The following is a 16,886-nucleotide window of genomic DNA, read 5'->3' as shown; positions in this document are numbered from 1 at the left end:
ACATTTTGAACACAGTTAATGAGCATATTCATTGCATTCATTTCTAATTAAGTGGAAAAAATACTGGTCCTTTAAATGGAGAAAATAAATGTGCAAGTCAGTCTTGCACAAACATGCAACACAAGAATTTATTGCCTTCTGTCTAACTAGGGAACTGGGAATCATTATAAAGATTAGCTTTACTGAAACAAAAAAAAATATCCAGGAAAAGCTTCAATACAAAACGTTTAAGGTAATAATTTTCACGTTGCTTGGCGTGTTTGGCAGAGTGCGTGTGTGTGTGTTTTCCTTTTCAGAGTGTGGATGTTTGCTGTCATCAGAAGTAGGTCTGTCAGTACCCTTGGAAAGGACCGAGGGATATTTATCAGTTTAGATTTCCATGAGGGGTGTCCCCAGTGCATGGCAGAACCTGAGAGAGAGTGCAGCTGGGGAGGCTTCCCCCAAGCAGGCCGCAGCGGGGCAGCGGCGGCGGTCGCCTTCCCAAAGCCAGCCGCACTCTCGCCAGCACTCTCCTGCCTTCCTCAGCCTCTCTGAGTGCTCAGTTTTTCAAGCTCCAGCAGGGGAAAAGTGACTGAAATTCCTACTGTTTATTCTGTCAGTAGGCAGCTGGGGAACTGACATGAAACAGGTTAAAATATTAAAACCAGACATGCCTTCTAGAGCAGTGGCTTTCAGTGTTTTTATGACTTGAGAAGCCCCTAAACATTCTGCAGTGGAAGCGAGGACCTTTGCGGGGCATATTTAAGCTTATGGATGACAACTGACTGGCGTTTCTTACTTACCTTTCATGGAGCTATTTGAAGTTCACAGATCCCCAGGGATACTCAGACCACACGTTAAAAACCAATGAAACTAAATCAAACCGTGTACGTTTCATTCTTTTAAAGCTCCCAACCCATATATCTCTTGTCAGTCGTACCAAAATAGCAGGTTCTTTCTGACACGTGGTACGTTTAGGTCTTTGCTTCACCAGTGTCTCACTGGGGTATGCATAAGCTTGAAATGTGCTTCCAAGTTTCCCTAAACCACCTTAACCTCCTGGAGCCTGCTCACCACTGCTATTACAAGAGGACAAGGTTTCAGTAGCAAAAAGCCACTGAATTTTCCCTGGTAACATGCAGTATATTTCTAGTGATATTGCAGTATGAATTACTATGCCAGGCTTAAGCAATTTCAGTTTTTTCTCTGACTTCATTCTGCTCTATCCTGTATATTGTAATTGTTTCCCATAAAAGGAACAAGCAGTCGTACTCATGGTCTGTTCAAAATGCTAACTTAGCTCTTATTTTTTTTAACCTCACTGCATGATTTTATTATGTATTTAAGCCGGTGGCAACTTGGAAGCTACGTTTAAAATAGCTGGCTTTGGTAGCATACTTAAAGCATTAAAAAAAATAATAAAAAATGCAAGCTACAGAGTCACTCTGTTTATTAAAAGAGGAAGTTTACAGAAATTTACCAGTAAATAAACATGTAATTTTCTTTTCTGTTCAGGTATGACTTTGTAGAAGTTGAAGAGCCTAGTGATGGCACTGTTTTAGGGCGCTGGTGTGGTTCCAGTAGTGTGCCAAGCAGACAAATCTCCAAAGGAAACCAGATCAGAATAAGATTTGTGTCTGATGAATATTTTCCTTCTCAACCTGGATTCTGCATCCATTATACACTTCTTGTGCCAGTAAGTAACATGTTTCAGGATTGGTGCATTTCAGAAAAACAAAATCTTTGAAGTGGTAGCTCAAAAGAATCTTTGAAAAGTTTAGGATTAATTACTGTTTATTTCTCAATAATAACAATAATGAATAATCTGTCTGCCAGAATTTTACATTTTGTTTCTGCCTTTTAACTAACCAAGTGTTCTTGTGGTTCATCTTGGATGGCTTTGGACTGGGAAGTTGTGGGCTTGGTTGTTTATGTGGAAACTTGAATAAAATGTTTGTATTCCTAATACAGTACTGCAAAAAAGCCACTTTTTTTTTTTTTTCTTCTTTGAGAAGAAGAAAAATCAGCATAAGAAAAATCAGCTGCATGACACTTAAAGGACATTGGGAAGTTACAAAGAAGATTGAAGAAATTAATGTTCTTGTTAGTCAGCTGCTTCATACACAGTCAAATGATTATACCTGGTTCAAAAACAAAGTTGTTATTTTGTTTTACTGTAGTGATAAAGTAGAAAATACATAATACTCAGTTTCCACTGCATTTTTCCTGAAAAATGTACTTTAGACTTCTCTTGAATGTTGGTTAACACTTGCAACTCACAGGAACTAAACATTAGCGGGTGCATCAGCGGGTGCAGAGAAGGGCGACGAAGCTGGTGAGGGGCCTGGAGAACAAGTCCTACGAGGAGCGGCTGAGGGAGCTGGGCTTGTTCAGCCTGGAGAAGAGGAGGCTCAGGGGTGACCTTATTGCTCTTTACAGATACCTTAAAGGAGGCTGTAGAGAGGTGGGGGTTGGCCTGTTCTCCCACGTGCCTGGTGACAGGACGAGGGGGAATGGGCTTAAGTTGAGCCAGGGGAGTTTTAGGTTAGATGTTAGGAAGAACTTCTTTACAGAAAGGGTTGTGAGGCATTGGAACAGGCTGCCCAGGGAAGTGGTGGAGTCACCATCCCTGGAAGTCTTCAAAAGACGCTTAGATGTAGAGCTTAGGGATATGGTTTAGTGGAGGGCTGTTAGCGTTAGGTTGGAGGTTGGACTCGATGACCTTGAGGTCTCTTCCAACCTAGAAAATTCTGTAATTCTGTGATTCTGTGATTCTGTGATTAGTCACTGCCTAAAATATGGGTATTTTAACCATCAGCAAATTCGTCACTTGGTGGGAAAAAAAAAAAAAAAAGAAAATGTAAAAGATCTCTGATAGCAAAGCAATGTTTATAGATTTTTGAGGATGAGATAATGTTCTGAAGCATCAGGATGCAGTGGAACAGGAGTTGACATGTTTTTACAGAATAGATATTCTGTATTTAAAGAGAGTGAAGAATATTTTTAAATTCCTCATAATTCACTTTTTGAATCTCCTAAGTCATCTTGTGGTTTGTGGTATTTGGTTGGTTGGAAATATCTGCAAACTCAATAAAAAATTGATCAAAAGAATCCATGTTCTAACGTTACTGACATGTGCTTCACTTGATGCATTTGGCTTGCTTACTGCTTCTGCCGCTTTGCATTTTCCCCTCTTTTCCTCCTTTGCAAAACTTCAGTTATGGAGAAGCATAGAATAATTCTGTGCATTTATTCAACAATACATAATCTTATAGATAATACATTTAGTGTACTGATAATGTAAGTGAAGCATAGTAGTATATATACATGCTATTTCTTGTTGTATTCCTCTAAATGTTTGTAAATATTTAGGCCTAACTAAGTATTATCCCTGAAATGATTAAGGGCTTGATCTCCATGATTGTCTCTTTTGTGAGTTGGGCACTTTTGTTAGTAGAATAGTATGACTGATAGATGATGAATTTTGAAATTAAATAAAATGTCAGTTGGCATGCAAACCAGCTTGGGTATGGCTGGGTTTAAGCTCTTTTTATACCAGAGAGCAGAAGGTAATAAATATGTTACTTTTAGAAAATGGTAAAAGAAAATCCCTAAATAGATGCTTTGTTTGGGCTGAGGGCAGATTTCATTGTAGGTGCCCTCCAGTATTACATCTTATCTGCTACATGTCTATCTGACTTGTGTATGATACAATTTTTGTGGAACGGATTAAAAAAATGCACCTAAAAATACCAAAATCTAAGCATAATTATCTTCAATGCAGGACTCAGTTTAGCCTCAAAGTTGTGCCAGGGGAGGTTTAGGTTGGATTTTAGGAAAAATTTCTTCACTGAAAGGGTCGTGAAGTATTGTAACAGGCTGCCCAGGAAAGTGGTTGAGTCACTGTCCCTGGAGATATTCAAAAGGTGTGGTGCTGAGGGACATGGCTTAGCAGTAGACTTGGCAGTGCAAGGTTAACAGTTGGATATGGTGATCTTAGAGGTCTTTTCCAACCTAAATGATTTTATGGTTCTATGATTTAAATTATCAACAATTCAAAACAATTTTAATCTTCAAAATATTTAGATCGTTAACACTGAACATTTGTTCAGTAGACAAAAAGAGCTGAGATTGTAGGACGCATTTTTTTAGTCCCTCTTTTCCTCTAATAAAGTTTACATGCATCAGAAGTACACATACAAACTGTTACAGAAGCCAAGCAATTTTCTGTCTCACATATGTAACAGGCAAGAGCAGCCCCTTTCCTGTCACAGAAATTCAAAGCCAGCTTCAAAATGCACGGTATAGCAACAGGTTTGTGAGAATTAATTTCCAAGTCTCTTTAATAAAGAGATTTTTCATGAAAAGTTCTGTTTTAATAAGCTATACAAAATACAATTTCATATTTCAGGTTGCATAATTAACTGTCTGGATTGTAAATGCAGTCTGTGTTGATAAGATTCAAGATTAGATCTGCTGCTGCTTGTACCTAAAGCAATTGAAAACTGAAAGTTGTGTTTTCCTTAAAATTGTAAGGATACGTCATCCTACATTTCAAGATAAATTAAAATTTACAGTTGTCAACCATAGGAATAAGTGTAAATTTTAAATAATTCTTACAAAAACAACTGATTTGCCTAGTGATTCACTTATATAAATTGGTCCTAAACAGTTAATAATTTTTTCATTTTTTGAAAGAAAGGGGGAGGGGTAGATGCCTGGTAGACTAGCAATGAGAGATTGTTTGGGGAGAAATGAAGCAAAACTGAAATAAAACAGTGCAAGCTTGTTTCTGTATTTGGAGGCCACACACAGAGAGGGGCACCGGACACATTTTCAGGTCTTTTAAAGAGCAAGAGGAATGGCTTTGTTTAAATCTCCTGTAATTTATCGTATATATATATTTTTACTTTGTATATTATATTTCAAACGAACTTTTCACATGATGAATAAGTAGGGGGAGACCGGCTATTGATCTGGTTACCTTACTTGTAGGATTTAGCCTCTGAAAAGGACTCCCAGCAGTTCTTATGTTGTTAGATGCAACATCATTTTACAGAATGGTTTAACACAGCATTATAAGGCACTGTTTAAAAGTGGTGCATATACTGTATAAAAGCAGAATGCTTGCTGAGAAAATCATGAAGATTTCTTGAGGGTCTAGATAACTTCAGTTTAATTACTTGAATTTCTTCCAACTTAAATTGTGTGGTCTGGGCGCATCTAGAAGAACGTTCTGCAATTTTGGTTAGCTCTCTTTGTTCTATAGCTGCAAGTTCATTTAGTCTGGAATACTGTAAAGTGGAAGGAAGTGTTGAAAAACTTTTTTCTGCCATGAAAATTTAGCTTGTGTTAATTTAAAATTCTCCTGCTACTTTCGGCGTGACTGTTATTCTTAGGCACTCTTTTCATGCTATGCCCTGTCACTTAGTCAGCGCTCACTGGTGAGCTGCATTATTCACTAGGGGCTTCTTAGTGGTTGTTCTGCATTTTGACTGTTCAGCTATGCATTTATTAAAAGTCATGTATTTGGCACCAAAACCTCCTAGAAATTTACTGCAAAAAGCAATCCGTATTTCATTTCTTTTCCTCTTCTCACTTGTCCCCAGTTACAACTCTAACCCATATAGTAGCCACATGCAATTGAGGGAAACCTTATAAATTCCTACAATGTGTTGGAGCTTCAGTCTTCCTAGTGACTTGTTTAGTTTAAATTATGTCAGTTACAAGTTTGGCATAGAAAACTTGATGTAATAAAGTCCATTGTTACTTGGAGGAGCGGGTGAATGGGATACTTGATGCCTGAGGTGCCATTAAGGAATGCATGACTGATTGCCAAAGTAGTTATTAATTATTCAGGGCACTCAGAACAAAGCAGCTCCAGTTAAAGTTGAAGCTGGGGGTGACCATATTCCCCCTTCTTTTTTTGGCATATGGTAGCATGTCATTTGTCATGAAAGATCTTGCCAAAGATCTTTGCTAAGAACAGACTTAACCCTCTTCTATGCAAGTGAAGATGAAGAGCAAAATCCGAGAAGGGTCTTAAATGGCTGACCTGGTTTAAAAGTGATTTGGCAGGTGTTCTGTGATTTTGGTGCAGTACCAGTATGGCTACCTAGATTTCAATCCAAGAGAGGTGTGTTTTTTTTCTTTGATGGAGAGATGATGTTAGTAGTGCTCTTGCTATTAACAGTAATACTTAAGATTAATATTATGTTTATATATATATATAAATTAATTAATATAGTAATATATTAACTGTTAATATATTAATATTTATGTTTAATAATCTGTTTATGGCCATCTAATAATTGTTCCTCTATTTCATCCAAATTAGCCAAGCTTTGATTTTTTTTGATGTTGAGCATGTTAGTTTTCTTTGTAGAATCTTTTAAAGTTGAGCTTGTTTAATGAAAAAATGCAAATAAAATGAATAAAATAAAACTTCTACTAATAGAAGAAGTGCATACTAAGAAGAGAAAAAAGAAAGCTCTTACCTAGCATTCGCTTCCTTTGAAAAGCCCACAGATTCCAGAGATATCAGATGTGTATCTCATGTCAGGACCAAAGCCCAAGAGAGGCCTAACTTTGGCTGCAAAAACTGAAAATCCATCCAGAAACATCACAAAGGACACTGTTGCTCTCCTAAACAAAGGTGAAGAAGGGGCTTTAGCTGCACTTTCTCAAGAAGAAATCAAAAGTATCTGGAAGAGAAATAACATGATTTCAGGGTAGTTTTAGCCAAGGTTGAATGAAGCAGTGGGAGAGTATAAGTGTTATTTAGCACATTGGAATGCCACATGATGCTAAAGAGGACTGAAAATCCTTCATACGTTGGGAAGGACTCTTAAAAAAAAATCTGCGTTCAGAGTTTTCACTGATTATGTACAGTGAAACCTAAGCCCAGATGAATCGATAAACTTCTAAAGATGCTCAAGTTTGCAAATTTGATCATTGAATTTTTGTGTGTGGCTAAGAATGATGCATTGCCAGTCAGAGGGGTTTTTTTATACTAATTCTTTCCTTGAGGATTTCATTAGGTTTGTGCTGAGGACTAAAGAATTCTGTTTACTTTTTTTTTTTTTTTTAATGTGGGATGTTAAAGATTACCCAAAAATACATAGATAGAGACAAGCTTCAGGTTCAGTTCATGTAAATCAAAAAACTACAAAGAGTACACAAATGAAGATGCCTATTATCCATGCGGCTACAATGAAAGGAAAAGAAAACTTTGAAGTAGACAGAACCTTTGAAGGGTATTTTCTAATAAAATCATAATGTCATGTTTCCTTGTGACTATATCTCATTTTGTCACATGGACACCATAAAAAAAAATTAAAGCAGTTACTAGGACAGCTCAGTGCAAACACTTTTTAACCTCCTTAAATGCCCTAAGAAGTGGAAAAATGTTGGAAATAGATTGGAAAAGTATTTCAAATTCATGATGCTATCTTTCATCTTTCATGTCTATAAGCTGCTAAGACCTTTTATTAGGTTTGCATTTAGTAATAAATATTTATTATTGTAAGTGATTATTTTCATTAATTGCAAACTTTTGGAAACTTTTTTGGGGTTTCTCTTAGTATTTCAATCAAGATCATGCATCCATAATTAATTAATTTTAAAATACATATTTTACATGGCTTATCATTTAGTTTATTGTAGTATTCTACAAGTAATCTTACATAAATGTTCTGCTTTTGTGTGCTCTTTTTTTTTTCCTTGTTTTATATCAGAAAGTCTGAAAGACAAGTTAAAGGTAGAAAGAGGAGTGTTTGTGTCTTTTCCAAAGAGACAATTCAAAATTCTCCTGGAATGTGATGACTCTGGGAGCGGTCTGACTAGTGTTTGTGGGATCTTACGTAATATTATTTCTGTTTGGGAATTATCTGAAAGAACTATATTTTGCCAACTGATGAGAAAGCAGAAATAATAATAATTTGTATATTAATCTAGGAAAGATACTAATATGGAAACTCTAGTCTGCATTAATGATGCAAAGAATAGAATATATTAACATGGAGAAGATGGGCTTGGGGGAGATACCAGCCTTGTGGATTACCATAGCAGTTACCTTTGGTGTTACTTGTATCATTCTACTTGATTTAATAGACAATGAAGTTTACACATGCTAATAAACAAAGAGCACATCAATAATGAAAATAATTTTCAACCATTGTAGTCCTGAGTATATTGTAGGTATGAGATTGTGTACTTAGGGTAAAACACAGTTAAACATCAAAACTGAAAATTTAAAAATAAATAAATGGTTGTCATTCATCTCATTTTGCCATTTCAGACTGAGTTCTTAATGAGAAAAATGGCTCCATTAAACAAACTGATATAAACAAACAAACAAACAAAAAAACAGCTCTCACATTTTTCATTAGTATTTGAGTATTTCTTTTTTTTTTTCCCCTCCTGGGGTACTTTTATCTGTATGTGTGTGTATATGTATATATATTATATACATATACACACACATATATATACACACATTATATACATTTATATATATGTATACATTATATACATGTATATATACATTATATACATATACATATATATATACACACACACACACACATATATATATATATTTCTGTTTCAATCATTATATAATTGTCTAGTTGACTATCCCTTTTCCAGTTTCCAGGATCAACATGTTATTCACAGCTTTTGGAGAAAGCATGCTGATGGCTTCTCTACAAATCCCAAACCAAAGTGATTCTGTCCTATTCTCAATGTGTAACTAGCACAGTCCTAGATTTGTTTATGGTTTCAAATACTGAGATGTTGTGTCTGACATGCTTGATAGTAGAAAAGAGGTAAGGAAATGTACACTTGGCACTGGGTTTCAGGCAGCACCATAATTTTCAGTTTTGCTATTTTAGTTACGTTCAATGACACGTCCCTATCCATTTTACTGTCTTTAGCTTAGTCATGCCACAGTCCTATCCTAATAAAATAGGGGCTCAGTAACTCTTTATTTGTGTGTACTGTGCTACTTTTTCTTACCATAATTTTGGTAGGGAAAGATGAAAACAGAAATGAAAGGAGAAATTTTGGGACAGAACAAAGAGAAGTTACTTAGTGTAGTTTATCTGTCCATCTTTTTAAATATGGTACAGATCTGAAAGGACCCTTAGTAATTGCAGAATTACAAGCAAAACAATGGAATAATGGAGGTGCTTTTGTAGATGTCTAATGCCACGAACTGGCAGAAGCACCTCTTTAAATTCAGGAGAAAAATTCTTGACAGGGTAATAACACTGTGTAGTAGCTTCAGGGTGGGAGTTTGCTTGAGGAAAGATTAATGTGGGGTATTGGTGGTGGCGTTAAGAGAAATCGTTTCCTTTCTAAAAAGGTAATAAGCACTATGGGAATACCAAAATTTGCACCTGTCTTGTCTTTGCAGTACCTGGCCTCTGGTGTTACAGATGGGGATTATGAGCTGTCATTTGTTAGCTTCTCATAAGTGCTCAAAACTTTTTTTAATGATGATGATAAAAGGCTTGGCTGAAGAAGCCAGGATATTTGTTGAAAAGTTTTGGGTTTTGTTTTCATGGGAAAGTCTAGATAATCACAAAGCTGTTGAATCTGTTCTTTCAGTTATCTCTGACTAGGGTGGTGGAGAAAGAATTCAGGAGGGTTGTTTCCATGTTGACTGTTGATAGCTGGTACAAACTGATGAAGAACTTTTATTGCTTAAAAAATGGAAACAAGCAAAAACGTTGCACGTGAGAACAGAGGGCAATTTCTGTTTGGCAAAAGACATTTCCAGGGGCTCAGGCTGCTTGAGTATTCATTTCACTCTAGTTTTGAACTGGGCAATAAATTGTAGGAAGAAAAATGCTAAGAATCATTTACGAGGAGAACTAAACTGCTAGGCTTCAAATTGAAGGGAGCAATTTAGTGCATGAAAGACCTGGCTTTAAGGCACTTGAAAAATGGATGTACGAAAGCAGATGGCGCACCCTTTGGAAGAAATTTTGCATGTAACCCTATAGACAGTGTGAAGCTGATATTTGCTAATAGCCCTTCCCTCTCAGCTGCAAAAGGATACCTAGGGGAAACTCCATAACTCTGCCCTGACACCATGTGCAACAGTTCTCAGGTCTCACTAGAGCTGTTTGTTAAGTGATCAGGGGAATTTCAGTGTAGTGATGTGCACGTTTAAATCAACCCAATGCTTTATTTTCTAGTACGTAGCCCTGATGTCTTTTGGTAGCACTTAGCTTGAAAGTTTCTCAGGGGAGATCTGTTGTTCAAAGTGCTCTTCTAGTAGCACAGCAAATAGCTCTTGAACAACCTGACAGTTTTTAGCAAGACAGATGCTATGCTATGTTAATTTTGTTAGAAGTCCATATTTTCATGCTTTGGTGAATAGTTGGTGTAGTGAGTACAATCGAAGAATTGAATTGTCAAATGTTTTGTTTTCAGTAGGTTTATTTAAACTATTTTTATGTCAAAAGAAACAGTCTAAATCTGTCAGTGAGACATTTCCAATACATTTCAGTTTGGATCTTTACTGAGAAGATCATTTATGTATCAAATATATGTGTGGATGTAAATATATATATATATATATATAAATGAAAAAATAAAATTAAATCAAAACTTCAAAACGTCTAAAATCGTTTTGGAGATAAATTTTGCTAATTCTATGCAACTGACCCCAAACTTCCCTGCTGGGTGACAAGACTGAACTGACTAGGTAGCCAAGGAGAGTAAGACGACTGAGTTGACCTGAGTTATCAAGGTCATTCAGACACCTGTATTTCTTCGGGAAGAAAGGGCCAAATGCCACAACATTAAAATGTGTTAGTTGTAAGGCCATACGTATAGGATTTTGATATGTAAGCTGTTAATAGGGTTACCCTTGCTTATCCTTTAAAAATCACTCTGATCTACTGAACTCTTCTGAACATGGTTGTCTTCAGGTTTTTCAGTGTGAGGTGTTCTGGGTAATCAAAGGTTAATAATAAAATGCTTACATTTCTTGAGTCATCTGTGTAATGTCTTTTTGGTTTGGAATTCATGTATTTTAGTCAAAGTAAATTCTATAATCCTTCTCCTCTTGTTCGCAGTCTGTCCATATATGTAACTTTAAATACTGTACTTACTTTTTTTAATTGCCTTTCTGCTTAAGAAAGTCATAGGCACCTTTCATGTGGAAAAAAAGAAAACCAGCAATTAGGTGCTCTAAAATAGAAGTATGTCTCTTGATGCAGCATAAATGTAGAGTTAAGGTTCATAACTTTGAAACCAACACTTTGCTGCTATAAAGGACTTCAGAATACAGCCCAGCTTTTCACTAGGAACTAAAAGACAGATGGTGAAATCAGCAGTACAATGAAAAAAGGAAAAATTGTCAAATGTTTTTTCAATTATATTCCCAATCGTCATTAAGACTAAAAAGTTGAGTTACATTTAGAACTAAATATTTAGATGGATGAAAAATGATAAACAATTTGGAATTAATTTACTACTTTTCTAACAAAATGCATCTAAAAGTACTAGAGCTTAAGGGTCACACCTGCACATCTATGATACGGTAGAGGGGATCAGAAGGTGAAGCTGAGCCTTGTGCAAAGTCCACTGTACAGAGGTAAAGCAAAATCTCTTTTGAATCTTGCAGGCTGTTACTGGACACAGAACACCATGTGTAATAGGCCACTGCTTCATTGCTCCTTCCACTGGTATTTTCTGCTTCAGAAAAGGATGGCAGCTTTTTTTTGGCTGCTAGATATTGAGGTTTCAAGGAGAAAGTGAAAATTATGGTCAAGTTACCTAAGGAGGGAAAACTGTCCAGACTGTCTTTGTTGGATCATTCAGTACAAATGATATTCCCCTAGTTTTTGTCAGGGAGAAAAAAAAATAAAATAGCATTATTCTGACAGTGTGTCATCTTTGGTTTTATTATTGCATGTAAAGTTAACATTCTTTACTTCTATTCATCTAGTGATAAGCACACAGTTCAAATTGCAATAATAGATAATGTTACCCTTTTCAATTTATAGGCTTTTGAAATATGTGGATGTTTTGATTAGCTCTTTTCTGTTGTACAGGTAGCATGACTGCTGACAAACAAACAAACAGATCCCATTGCCCTCAACAGGAAATATTAGGTATTGGACTCTGAAAAATAGTGAACACATCATCAAAGCAATGGCCATGTTATCCAAATATAAATAGATTATTTTAAAAATATATATCAATTAATTAATTGGCAAATAATCGTGTCTCTGTTTATTAAATTGAGAATAATGTTCTGTCCACGGAGGTGTAACTTCACTGTTGCTACCTATTCCTCTAAACTTCTGAGTGAGTGAAGTAAAGATTAACAGGACAAATTTAACTTTGATGGAAATTGTGTTAAGGATAGCATTGATACTATAATACTGAGCTCACAATCAGTGTTTATCTCAAATTTCATACTGGTTTAGTTTGCTGTGAAAATACTGATATAGTAATTTCTATAGGAAAAAAAAAGATATGTCAATATGTAATTTTGTTGCTTACTAAAACATCTTTTTCTCTGATTTTTTTTGTAACGCAGTTCTTGTTAAGGTAATCCACATCCCTGTTGTTTGAGCAGACAATATAACTTTAAATGTCAAAATGTTCTCTTCTGACTTTTAAACTCAAGTATAATTTTAGAGAGGGAATTTTTAATCCATATGAATTCAGTCAACTTATATTAACTTTATAGTGATGTACTTGAAATGACAATTCTTCTCCCATTCCCCAAGTGGATTATACTGACATATCCTGTTACTAATTTTCATTCATGCAAATCATCATGTTTGTCCAGCGGGACTGCACAGATAAAGATACAAAACTGTTTTAAATTAAGTTGTGTATTTAGGTAATATTTAGATTAGATATTGGGAAGAGATTCTTCACTCAGATGGTGGTGAGGCACTGGCACAGGTTGCCCAGAGAAGCTGTGGATGCCCCGTCCCTGGAGGTGTTCAAGGCCAGGCTGGATGGGGCTTTGGGCAGCCTAGGCTGGTTGGAGGTGTCCTTGCCCATGGCAGGGGGTTGGAACTGGATGGTCTTTAAGGGTCCTTCCAACTCAAAGCATTCTGTGGTATATGAGTATATAATGGAGAAAGCTAAGAACATGATGATAACAGCACCTCAGCAAACAGGTCTTACCTATATGACTGGTCATATAGGTCATATAGGTCTTACCTATATGACTGTTTACAGAGAAAAGATTTTCTCAAAGTAGTAGATTGACTCTTTCTTCATCAAAGCACAGTAGTCGTTGTAGTCATTTTAGGTGACTTGTTTGACATGGCTTCTTAAGTATAATTTTTGCAGTACCTCTCAATTACACATCATCTTTGGTATTGAGAACCTTCTGAATTGGTTTCTGTTATCTAAACAAAAGATTATTTCGTGGGGCTTCAATTTGCAGGTCATGTGGAAGAAATCCCACCTGCAGTACTTCTAAAACATGCCTTTTTACTATCACTTCAATTCTTTTACTATCACTTCTTATTTGTCTTGTATCTGAAACTGTTTTGTCAAGCATTCAAGTGATATCTGTAGAGAAAAGGTTTGGTCTCAACCTTTGTGATCATATGGCTCTGAGGCACGCTTTCTGTCTGGATCAATAGATATCTTGTGGTTTGAAAGATCTCACCAGATCTTTCAGTCTGGTACGCTAATGCAATAAATGACTTTATGTAACGTTGGATTCAACAGAATGTAAACAATGTCTGCAGTTCACAGAAAACCATGTTTTTTATGGGCTGGAAAATTCAGGTGGAATCAATGCTTCACACTTTGACTATTTAAACTGATAATAAACCCCACATTGAACCACTTCCTAGGTTGTGATGAATAGCAGCCCATGAAACCGCAGTTAATTAAAGCTTAGAAAACCACAGTTTTTGATGTCTGTGTTCTGTAATTAGTTCCATATATTCTCCATGAAATCATCAGAAACACCCAGTATTCCTGATTCATTGAACAGGAAAATAGGAGACTGAGGAAGAAAAAAATGTAAGTGTAAACAAACTCTAGCAAAAAATGAAAGCAGAAAAGTATGTTTAAGTGTATAAATATTAATTTTCAAACAGATGTTAACAACAATTTTTAAAAGGGTCCATGAGAAATTAAATGAACAATGACCTTGCAGAAGGCTTTGCAACTTTTACTAAAATTACTGCTTTGGAATAGAACAACTCGCTGTGTTTATATCATAGGACAGTGCTCTGTTAAAGGATTAGAATTAGTGCAGTGTTATGTCAGTGTGTGGCACATCCTTTCTTGTGAAGATAACTGGTGTGTTACAAGACACGCAAGTGTCTGGGAGTGTGCAAGAATGGAGAACTAACCTGAAAGGAGATGCAACCATCTGACAGACAAGATCCCATGAAGTCAGCATGATAGTACTAGCAATTCTGCTTGTAGGATTGGGGCCATAATCGATAACCTGAATAGTCTCTCTTAAAACTTGATGAGGAAAATTAATGGCCTGGTTGACAAGATAACATGATTTTTCAAACATTTTTGTTAGAGGGTGCCAGTTTTACTCATATTACGTTAGCAAGACCTAGTTAAAAATAATCAAGACTTGGTCTTGTTGACCAGAAAAGTTGGGAATAATTTGACCACACCTGAAGACAGTGGCAGTGTTATAACCAAACATCTGTCAGGCTTAAATGAAAATTGATTGATTTATTAGCAGTCTTCAGGAGAATCAGACTTTGCTCTACAACACATTGGATTTGTTAATACCATAGGTTTACTACTTGGCAGATTTCCCTTCCGTCTTTGTTTACATGTCTAACAGAAAGGGCTGAGAAGGAATTGCATGTGAAAAAGAAAACATTGTATATTTATGTATTATAATAAAAGTAATTAGGCTATTTATTTTAATATATATATATATTTTAATAATACCAAGAAGCAGGTTGAGGCAGTTACTTGCAGCGGTGCCTTAAAATTCAACCTATTCTAATTTAATGGATTTGTTCATGCTGCAAGCAGCACAAAACTTCATGGGACAGTACCTGAAATAGAATGAAGCTGTCTGCTTTCAAACCATCTTTCAAGGCTCTGTTTTAAGTAGCAGCCATTCAGATTGAAAAAATAGAGCATGGAAGAAATGTGTCTACTTTTACTTTATGGCTGATGCTAAAACCATCTTCTTAAGTGGGTTATATTACATACTATTTTGAGGTTTCAAAGAAATTGTAAATGATACTGCCAAAGGAACTTCTGCTGCTCCCAACCAACCAACTTTTATTAAAAACCTGTTCCTCTGAAGTCCTGTTTATAACCTGTGACTCTCTCATTTTCTTCAAGAAAAAGTAGCCAAATTAAAGTTTAAAATTGGAAGTAGTTTTATTAATTTCCATATTCTCATATGAATAAAGGTGTGTGAGCTGACATGCAAACAAAAAATATATTTTTTTTCCCACCAGATATTCTATGTTTAAGTATATAGGCATGCAGTTACTGCTTTTTATTACAGCATTAATATAACAATTTTTAAGGTTTAAAATAGGTTAAAATGTACAAAAGGAGAAATAATCACTGACAGGAAAAAAGTGCAGTATGGTTTGATTGTGTATACAGAAGAATTGGGGTTATATCTAGTCAACGGAGTAAATATAAAAATGATTTAGCATTAGTTTGTTTCTAAAATTCAGGATTTTCCTCAGCATAATCTTACATGTTTTGTTGAAACTACATGGTTACCAGATAGATTCTGTGTAATACAGAATACAGAAAGGCAAGGCTAGAAGGGAATTTGGGTAGGATCTTTTCTGAGCCATTCTCCCACTCTTAGAAGGGATTAGATAGACAGTTTATTATTGCTATATATTTATACTGTTCCTGAAGTTCAGGGGTAAAGATTTCACAGATCTGCTCAATCATCTGTTGCACTGCTTTACATATTATGATATTTTTTTTCCCAACATAAATCTTATTTCTTGTCATTGATGGACTAGGGAACAGCTGATCATCTGATGCCCTATTACATGTTTGTTATCACATCTCCTGTCAGTCTAGATTAAAGAAACTTGTATCACTCAATCTTATCGTATTTCATGTTATCTTTTTCTTCTTCCTTTTTTTTTTTTTTTTTTTTTTTCTTTCTTTGAGTGTTTTCTGTCTGCCTGTATCTTAAAAATGCTGTAGATAAAACTGAACATTGTATTTCAGCTAAGACACCTCTGGCTGCTCAGTAGTGTAGCGTTATGATGCTGTTCTGAATACATCTGAATGAGATCTGCCTTCTTCATTACAGGTTCACATTGTCTTCTATTTCTTGTTACAATTTCTGGTTTCCCGTACCTCTCTTTATTCTACTCCAGGACTTCTACTAGAGTGCTTAGGATTTCAAACTTCTGTTTACAATTATTTTTTTTACTTCTAAATGCAAGTTGTTTTGGAATACGTTTTTCTTAGGAAGAGAAATTTCTCTATTTAAGCATACATTTCCAAACTATTGTGCCTTTTAGTTATTGTGTAATCACACATTTTGTCTGCATAATTTATAAAATATATATATATATTGAAGTCACATTAGATGAGAGATATAGTAGAAAATATGGAGGTAAGAGTGATACAGCTGGACATTACAAGCATGTTAGAACACTATTACAGCTAGTTGTATAGGACTGCAAAAGCTAGCTCAGATCTGAAGTCTGGCTTATTCAAACAGTGTGATAATCTCTACATGGTCAATGCAGTCATAGCCTCTACCTTTGGGCAGAGGGTCATTAGATTATGATGTATATAATACATATAAAGCAAATTTATAGAAATTACTTTTCTTCACAAATCTTAATATGCTAAATCTATAGCATGTTTGATGACACTAAGGAATGATACATGAGGACAGAGCTGAGGTTCATTCCTTGCAAAGTAATTTTTTT

At 35.6% G+C, this 16,886-nt stretch overlaps 1 protein-coding gene across 2 annotated transcripts in view; it reads left to right on the top strand.

Moving 5' to 3' along the window:
• The window catches only part of PDGFC (platelet derived growth factor C), a 119,902-nt gene that overhangs the window by 85,389 nt on the left and 17,627 nt on the right, over positions 1-16,886 (top strand). For both annotated transcript variants that reach the window (XM_084518126.1, XM_084518127.1), the window contains exon 4: positions 1,495-1,675. In XM_084518126.1, coding sequence (XP_084374252.1) covers positions 1,495-1,675 — 181 coding nt within the window. The remainder of the gene's footprint in view (positions 1-1,494; positions 1,676-16,886) is intronic.

This window comes from Aythya ferina (assembly GCF_964211825.1).
Source record: "Aythya ferina genome assembly, chromosome: 4".
NCBI lineage: Eukaryota > Metazoa > Chordata > Aves > Anseriformes > Anatidae > Aythya > Aythya ferina.
This window is presented reverse-complemented; position numbering and strand designations above follow the sequence as displayed.